The sequence below is a fragment of the Dipodomys ordii genome, unplaced genomic scaffold (assembly GCF_000151885.1).
Source record: "Dipodomys ordii isolate 6190 unplaced genomic scaffold, Dord_2.0 Scaffold11, whole genome shotgun sequence".
NCBI classification, from domain to species: Eukaryota; Metazoa; Chordata; class Mammalia; order Rodentia; family Heteromyidae; genus Dipodomys; species Dipodomys ordii.
In genome coordinates, this window is record NW_012267227.1 from 14,885,914 (window position 1) to 14,895,380 (window position 9,467).

At 48.4% G+C, this 9,467-nt stretch overlaps 1 protein-coding gene across 1 annotated transcript in view; it reads right to left on the reverse strand.

Moving 5' to 3' along the window:
• The window catches only part of Sord (sorbitol dehydrogenase), a 32,583-nt gene extending 25,159 nt beyond the window's left edge, over window positions 1-7,424 (reverse strand). The window contains exon 1 of the mRNA XM_013010248.1: window positions 7,259-7,424. Coding sequence (XP_012865702.1) covers window positions 7,259-7,324 — 66 coding nt within the window. The 5' untranslated portion in view covers window positions 7,325-7,424. The remainder of the gene's footprint in view (window positions 1-7,258) is intronic.
• Between the last annotated feature and the right edge of the window lie 2,043 nt (window positions 7,425-9,467).

Sequence of the window (9,467 nt, forward strand, 5' to 3'; positions counted from 1 at the left end):
TTTTTTTTTTTTGGTCTGTCATGGGGCTTGAATTCAGGGCCTGGGTGCTGTCTCTGAGCTCTTTTTCTCAAGGCTAGGGTTCTGCCACTTTGAGCCACAGTGCCACTTCTGGTTTTCTGGTAGTTCATTGGAGGTAAATCTCAAATCTCACAGGGCCTTTTTTTTTTTATGCCAGGGCTGGTTTTGAACTGCGATTCTCAGATCTCAGCCTCCTGAGTAGCTAGGATTGCAGATGTGAGCCACCAGCACCCAGATAAGGATTCTTAATCTTTCTATAAGAGAATAGCAAAGGCTAGAGGAACTTCATGCATGAATGCATACATGGATACATGCATGCATGCATGCATACATACATGCATGCATGCATACAGTGTAGGTATGTCAGTTATGTCTAGCGTGTTTCAAGTTAGAAGTACCTATCTGAATCTCATCTGTAGTCTCCCCCTCCTTATAGCCATTCGCACAGCCATCCACCCCCACAGTAACTCATGGAAATGCCCCAGGAAGACCTCTTTGGGCATCCAGGACTATCTCAGGTATCTCTCTCATCCTATACCCTGTCTTGCCCTATTTGTTCTAAAGTCAGCCAGAATATATATTTCCTAAATATGTCATCATTGGTTCTCTTTCCTCTACTTTTACCTATTCACCTGAGTTCACACCCTCCACCTGTCCCATGTGGCTTTTTGCTGGGTCCACAACACAAAAAACAGGAAGATACTTTTCCCCTCCTCCAGCTGACCTATGCGTGACCATATGGAGTTCAGACTCTGGAATGGTCTGTCCATGTGCTAACTGGGCTCTCTGCCACCCACAGTGTACCTTGGGCAGTTAACCTCTGTGTCCTCAATTTCCTCCTCTGTATAACAAGCGTCATAAAAGGGAAATAAGCTTGCTCTTATGACAAAAGCAATAAAAGTGATGGGCTAGGAATGTGGCTTGGTGGTAGAGTGCTTGCCTAGCATGCATGACGTCCTGAGTTCGATTCCTCAGTACCACATACACAGAGAAAGCCAGAAGTGAAGTTGTGGCTCCAGTGGTAGACTTTTAGCCGTGAGTAAAAGAAGCTCAGGGAGCCCCAGGACTGGCAAAAAAAGAAAGGAAAGGAGAGGAAGGAAGGGAAGGAAGGGGAAGGGAGGAGGAAAGGAAAGGGGGAGGAGAGGGAAAAGAAGGAAGGAAGGAAGTGGTTTTTCACAATCACCTCCTACAGTGGTTGAACCAGTTCTAGACAACTGTAAAGGGCAAAGTTGTTAAAATTGTTTTTGGAAAAAGTTATATTCCCATTGTTTTTAGCCAACTGTTCTTTAAAAGGCTGGGGAGTTGGAAGAATAGGACTCGAGCCTTAAGGCTTGCTTCTCTCAGTTATGAAAAGAAGATAAAACCACCCCTTGGATGGAAGGCCAGCAGGCGGGACAGGGAATAAAGAAGGCAGTAGCCCTCAGATTTTCAGCAGACATGCCTGCCACTTGTTTCTACCTGTCAGGTCCCCTGTGACCCTTAGGGGCTGTCCTGCATACTTACAGAGAACAGGAAGTCCCATTGTTGCCCCTTTCCTTGGGTACTTGAAAGGTGTTTGGGGGGTAGGAAGAAAAGCCAAAGGTTCCCCAACTGGCCCTTACTTCAGAGGATTTGTTCTAGCTGTGGGTCTGGCACAGCAGGGGTTCAGAGTAGGTGGTTGGATGCACTCCCATCATGCGCTAAGCTGGTTCCTTGCCCAGGCTCTCGCTAGTCCTGCCTTTGATCTGCAGATAACAATCGTGTCCAGTGACCCTGGAAAGCCTATGCCCCCTCCTATGGCTAACGGTGCCTCCCTCTCACTGTAACTCCAACCATGTCAAGCAGAGGCCAATTTCCCTTTCCTGCAAGATACCACACAAGACCTAATTCCTATGGGAACTTGAAGAGACTTAAGTTTGGATGTGTTCGGTACTTAGGTGTTTAAGAGACATCCAGGGCTGGAAATGTGGCTTAGTGGTTGCCTAGTATACTCGAAGCCCTGGGTTCAATTCCTCAGTACCACATAAATAGACAAATCTGGAAGTCACACTGTGGCCCGAGTGATAGAGTGCTAGCTTTGAGCAAAAGAAGCTTAGGACAGTGCTCAGGCCCTGAGTTCAAGCCCCAGGACTGAAACAAACAAAAAAAGAAGAGACATCCAGATTGGGTTGACCTTTGTTCTAGGGACTGGTGCTTAGGTAACATCTCCAGTAAGATCTTTCCTGGTAGCTACCAGATTAGGAAAGTGACTCCTCCTCTCCTTTCCTCCTCCCTATCTTCCACTCCCGCCCCCTCCACCCCCAACTAAACTCAGACAGTATAGTCACGGGACTATTTACTTCTCAACATTAATCAGAGTATAAAAATTATCTCCTGGGGCTAGGAATGTGGCTCAGTGGTAGAGTGCTTGCCTTGCATGCTTGAGGCCCTGGATTTGATTCCTCAGCACCACATAAGCAGAAGAAAAAAAAGCCAGAAGTGGTGGTGTGGCTCAAGTGGTAGAGCGCTAACCTTGAGCTGAAGAGCTGAGGGACAGCGCCCAGGGCCCGAGTTCAGGCCCCACGACCAGACCCAAAAAAAAAAAAAGAACATAGACACAGGTTAACTTCCTAGATGGTTCTTACTGCCTATTATCAACATTGAATAATTGCTCATTGTGCTCATGTCTACATAATTGTACATTTACATGTTTGTGTGGTTTTTTTTTATTGCTGAGCTGGGCACAATTTTTATAGGTATTCTCCTCAGAAATTAACATTCTCTATGCCAATCTGGTTTGGAGGAAACTCAGCTTTAAATGCATGGGGAAAGACTTCTAATTTGGATGTCAATACAAGATACATATGTGTATATTTCACCTTCTCTATTATGCAACTTTTTTTTTTGGCCAGTCCTGGGGCTTGAACTCAGGGCCTGGGCACTGTTCCTGAGCTTCTTTTGCTCAAGACTAGCACTCTACCACTTGAGCCACAGTGCCACTTCTGGCTTTTTCTGTTTATGTGGTACTGAGGAATCAAACCCAGGACTTCCTGCATGCTAGGCAAGCACTCTACCAATAACTAAGCCACATTCCCAGCCCCTGTTTTAAAATGTGCAGTTCTCATGGACTTTTATCTCCTGCCTAACTCTACTACTAAGCCACATTACTAGCACCATTCCCTCTTTTTTTGGGGGGGGGTCCGGTCATGGGGCCTGAACTCTGGGCCTGGGCGCTGTCCCTTAGCTCTTCAGCTCAAGGCTAGCGCTCTACCACTTGAGCCACAGCACCACTTCTGGCTTTCTTTCCCTGCTTACGTGGGGCTGAGGAATCGAACCCAGGGCCTCAAGGATGCAAGGCAAGTGCTCTACCACTGAGCCACCTTCCCAGCCCCACCATTCTCCTTTTCAAGATGAGGAAATTGAAGCCAAATAAAAATTGTTGATCCACAAAATTACAGCAGTAGAGGCTGAGACTAAATGCTATTCCAAGGCTCCAGGTTGACATTGACATCACTACTGCTTAAAGACTTCAGGGAGCTGACACTGATGGGCTGTTTGCATTGGCTTGACTGCTCCTTCCTCTTGCTCCATTTAAAGTCCCAAATCTTCTCCATCTAAACCAGAGAGAAAGCTGAGTGCTCAAAGCTAACACATATAATCCTAGCTACTTGGGAGGCTGAAATCTGAGGATTGCGGCTTGAAGCCAGCCTGGGCAGAAAAGTCTGTGAGAACCTTATCTCCAATAAACCACTTAGAAAAAGCCAGAAGTGGTGCTGTGGCTCAAGTGGTAGAGCACTAACCTTGAGCACAACACAAAGAGGCTCAGGGACAGCGTTCAGGCCCTGAGTTCAAGCCCCATATCTGATAAAAATTATATAAAATAGCAAAAATTCTTGAATCTGAGATTTTTTTTTATTTTTTGGTGCTGGCTTTGGGACTTGAACTCAGGTCCTAGGCACTGTCCTTGAGCTTGAGCTTTTTCTGGTTGAAGGCTAGCCCTTTATCACTTGAGTCACAGCTCCACTTCCATTTTTTTGGTGAGTAGTTGGAGATAGGAGTCTCTTGGACTTTCCTGTCCTGCCAGACTTTGAACAGCAATCCTCATATCTCAGCCTCCTGAGCACCTAGGATTACAGGTGTGAATTTTTCTTCTAAATTTAAGAAAACCAGGCCTGGGAATGTGGCTTACTGGTAGAGTACTTGCCTAGCATGCATGCATGCACACACACACACACACACACATACACACACACATACGAAACAAAGGCAGGGTTTGACTTTAAGATGAGTGTGTCTCTTTGCTCTTAATTATTCTTAGTGTTACATTTTTATTACTTAAGCTTAGGGTCTCTAAGAATGACCTGTTTTTTAACTATGTGACTATTATAATTAGGCATCTCTTTCAGGAAAGAATGCATTCTGCTTTAAAACTGATGTTTAGCGGGGTGTGGGTGGCACACGCCTGTAATCTTAGCTGCTCAGGAGGCTGAGATCTGAACATCCAGGTTCAAAGCCAGCCTGGGCAGGAAAGTCCGTGAGACTCTTATTTCCAGTAAACCACCAGAAAACCGGAAGTGGCATTGTGGCTCAAGAGGTAGAGCCCTAGCCTTAAGCTAAAGAGCTGAGGGACAGTGCCCAGGCTAAGAGTTCAAGCCCCATGACCAACAAAAAACAAAAAAAACAAAAAAAAAAACACTGATGTTTAGGGCTGGGAATGTGGCTTAGTGGTAGAGTGCTTGCCTAACATGCATGAAGCCCTGGGTTCAATTCCTCAGTACCATATAAGCAGAAAAAGCCAGAAGTGGCACTGTGGCTCAAGTGGTAAGAGTGCTAGCCTGTGCAGAAGAGCTGAGGGACAGTGCCCAGGCCCATAGTTCAAACCCCTCAACCGACAAAAAAAAAAGTGGCATCTGGGAAAAGCCTTTGGCTAGGGTGGATATGAAGTAGAAAAGGTAAAAGGGAAAATAATTGTGATGTTTTTACCTTGGTCAAAATGATGGTGTTTGCTGTGTGCCAGTAGCTCATACCTTTAATCCTAGCTATTCTCGGGCTGAGATATGATCACAGTTGTAAGCCAGCCCCCAAGGAAAAAGTCCTGAGACTTTTATCTCAAATTAGTCACAGTAAAAAGCCAGGAGTGGTGTTATAGCTCAGGTAGTAGAGCACTAGCCTTGAACAAAAGAAGCTTAGGGACAGCTCCCAGGCCCAGAGTTCAAGGCTCAGGACCAGAAAAAAAAAAAAAAGAAGAAAAGAAAAAAATTAATAAAAGGTGGCATTTGAAAATGCCTTCTTTTGGGCTGGGAAGGTGGCTCGGTGGTAGAGTGCTTGTCTTACATGCATGAGGCCCCACATAAGCAGAAAAAAAAAGCCAGAAGTGGTGCTGTGGCTCAAGTGGTAGAGCGCTAGCCTTGAGCTGAAGAGCTGAGGGACAGTGCCCAGGCCCAGAGTTCAGGCCCCACGACCGGACCCCCCCCCCAAAAAAAGGGGGGGAATGGTGCTAGTAATGTGGCTTAGTGGTAGAGTTAGGCAGGGCCTAACTGCAGCACTTGCAGTTTTCTGGTGGTTTATTGACGATTAGAGTCTCACAGACTTTCCTGCCTAGGCTGGCTTTGAACCTGATCCTCAGATCTCAGCCTCCAGAGTAGCTGGATTACTGGTGTGAGCCACTAGCACCCTGCTCAAATGCCAACATTTTGTCCAAGACATTTTTTTGTTTTACCTTGATCCTCCCCAGGGAAAACAGGACCCACCCCCTCATAACTCCCCTAGTATTCTTCTTCCCAGTTGCTATCTCTGGTTCACTGTTAATACAATCAACCCAACCAAAACCACTAAAGAAAGCTCTTCCAGTCTCTAAGGGCACTGTCCCCCACTTCTTTCCTTCCCCCTAGCACAGGCAAGCTTAGTCAACAGGTTATCCCACAGAGAACTATTTGGTACTTGAGGGCAGGTGCTGTGTCCTTTTCCCAGTGTTTGGGAAAGATAAGCTGGCAGCCTTTCATCTAATAAAGGTGGTATAGAGTATAGCACTTTTTCCTCAGAATACCACTGATGTTTACTGAAAAACACTGATAATACTGCTTAAGTCAGGCCCTTGGGTGGAGGCTCCAAGGTGAATAGAAACAGCACTAGGATAGAACTTCTAAGTTCTTATCTAGGCTCTGAGAAGGAACTATCACCTTGAAGTAGTATATTCTTTACCAGATAAAGTCTCCGTTCCTCAGTGGTCAAACATTCTGGCATCCACAGAGAGAAGTCTGTAGATGGAAGTAAAGGGAATCCAACAATCTGAAATTGCTCAGTCTGTCTCTGTGGAGAGACAGCCAACTACAGATTCTTAAAACAGCCAAGAACTGGTGTTGTAGACAGTACAGAGGCTCTCCAATTTAGATTCCCATGCCTATTCTTTGAAGGAGGGGCGGGGAGCAGCAGTGATGGCTGGTAGCGGCCTCATTCACTGAGTGCCATCCCAGCCTCATCAGAGCTGGACTTTGCCAGGGGAATTCTCACATGACCACAGGCGATTCAGCAATTCTCAGAACTTTGGTTCCCATAGCCAGGATCAAGGTCTCAGCCAGACCTATACAGAACCTTCCTATAGGGTACCAGATCTGAAAGGAAAATGACTAGAAAGCAGAAACCACACGTGGATTTAAGGTAGATAAAAGATAAGCTACATCCTCATCCAAAGCCGGCACTTTCTGAGCACTCTCACAATTGCAGTACTCAGTCTTGGAAGGTTTTCTGTTTTTGTTTTTTAATCAGGTCAAAGGAGATTAAATCTTGTATCCCTCTCTCTGTTCTGCGTTGCCTGCCCAGCCAGAGAAGTTCACGGTAGGTCCGGCCACATTCCCTCTTATCTGTCCCGTTTAAAAAACCAAAAAGACGCAATTAGCAAGGGTCTGGACCGTGACTTTGAGCAGGCACGGAAAGAGGGAGGCTTCCAGATATTTCCAGCAGTTCTGGGGGCAGGCCACGTGCCAGGCACGGGACTGAGGTTCGAAGACACCAGACCAGGTCCCTCCTTCAACGATAACCTCAAACTGCCACCCCACCCCCACTAGCCCCAAATCAGCGCTGATCGGGGGCTGCGGAGCGCGGGGCCATGGCTGGGGCCCCTCCGGGTTGGGGCCCGCGCCGTGCTGGGGCTCCACGGCTGGAGCTGGGGCCCCGCCGTGCTGGAGCCCCGCCGGGCTGGGGAGCCCCGGCCGCGGCCGGCCCGGGAGGGGTGAGGCCGGGTGGAGCGGGCTTCCCACCCTTCTTCCTTTTTTTTTTTTTTTACCAGGCGAAGGTCCCCGGGTCCGTGCACCACCAGTGAGAGGTTCTCGGCCTTCGCTGCCGCCGCCATGTCGCTTTCTCCCTCGCTCAGTAGTGCAGGCTGCAGCGGAGGCCGCGGTCTGCGGGGCAGATGGTGGTTCTGGTCAGTCACCCGCGGGGCGAAGGGTCCGGGGTCAGGGGCGGAGGCGGGGCCTGGACTTGGAGAAGCGCGCGCACTGGGGCGCGCGGGCCTGGAGGGCCAGGGGCGGGGTCACCCCCCGATCTTGACAGCTGAGGGCGGGGCTGGCGCGAAGGGGCGGGGCCTTCCCCTTGACAGACAGCCGGGGGCGGGACTGGCGCCGAGGAGCTGGGCTCGCCTGGCCCGGTGGTGGGGGTGAGAGGGTGCGCCGCGTGGTGGGCAGCCGCGCACCTCCTCCCGTCTGCCACGTGCTCTTTCTGTCCGCAGCCCTTAGACCAGATTGCCACCGGCAGCTCGCTGCAGAAAAATGGGCTTGGGGAATGTGGGCAGTGGTAGTGAGGGCAGGTTCTCAGGACCAACACTGTCAATCTAAGCCCGAGGTGAGGCCCAAGGGTCTGTCACTAAAGTGACAACCATGGCACTGCAGGTAGCACACTGTGTGCCTTGCAAGATGCAGGATCCATGTTGGGTCCGTGACCCCAGCATCCAGCAAAAGGTCCAGCATGAGTCGGTGTGAGAGAATGAATGAATTCGTGCATCATCCTAGGGGCCAGTGCCTCGGTATGTAGAGAATGGAATGAATGGGCCCTTTTATTTGGAAGCAGCCTCTCCTCTCAGAACAACTGTGTGGTTTTTGGTGGGGTTTGAGCTGCCTTCCCAGTAGACTGCTCCCTCTTTCAAGGACTTCCAGGGACCCCACCCCCTCAGCTTGGGGAGGGGGGAATCTCTCCCCAGTCCTTGTCCCTGAAGATGTATCTTTGTGGCCCTGACTGCATGCTAGATCCAAAGGTCCCAAGCATGTCTTTCCAATAGGTAAAGCTGGAGGAGAAGGCTCTAGGAATGACTTAAGAGTTGAGGGCCACTTGAAGTAGACACTTCTAGATTTTTATTTATTTTTTAAAGTTTTTTTTTTTAGCCTTTCAAATTTTTTATTACTTCTTGATTTTTAGGTGAAAAAGCAGAACTCATGCAAAAGATAAAAGGATTAATTGGTAAAGATTCTTAAGAAACTGATCTTCACATTTTTTAATTTAGAAACATTCAATCCATGAGAATGAGTTAACTTTAGTTAAAACAAAAGTGTGAAACCAGGGCTGGGAAGGTGGCTCAGTGGAAGAGCGCTTGCCTCACATGCATGAGGCCCTGGGTTCCATTCCTCAGTACCACATAAGCAGAAAAAGCTGGAAGTGGCGCTGTGGCTCAAGTGGTAGAGTGCTAGCCTTGAGCTGAAGAGCTGAGGGACAGTGCCCAGGCCCCGAGTTCAGGCCCCTTGACCGACTCCTCCCCCCCAAAAAAATATCAGTATATGGACACTTCTAGCCTTCTAAATGTAAGAGCCCTGAAAGTTATACATAGCAAGGGAAAGAAAAAGATAAGATAGCAAGACTGTAGGACTACAGTTGTATTAATAAGAAATTTAATTGTGGCATTAAAATATTTATTGCTGGGCTGGCTATCAGTGGCTGCTGCCTGTAATCCTAGCAACCAGGGAGACTGAGATGTTAGGATCAAAGTTCCAAGCTAGCCCAGGCAGGACAGTCCCTGAGACTTACCTCCAATTAACCACCAAAAAACAGTAGTTGGAGGGCACCTGTGGCTCATGCCTGTAATCCTAGCTACTCAAGAGGCTGAGATCTGAGGATCTCTGTTCAAAGCCAGCCCAGGCAGAAAAGTCCATGAGACTCTTATCTCCAATAAACCCTAGAAAACTGGAAGTGGTGCTGTGGCTCAAGCGGTAGAGCACTGGCCTTGAGTTGGAGAGCGCAAGGACAGCGCCCAGGCCCAGTGTTCAAGCCCCAGCCAGAGTTCAAGGCCCACAACCCACAAAAAAAAAAGGAAGTGGAACTGTGGCTCAAGTGGTAGAGCACTAGTCTTGAGCACAAAAGCTCAGACAGTGCCTAGGCCCTGAGTTCAAGCCCCAAGACCAGGACACACACACCACACCCACACAAACACACACCACAAAACTTCATTTGTATGTGTAAATTCAGCACTGGTCGTGGGGCTGGGAATGAGGCTTAGTGGTAGAGTGCTT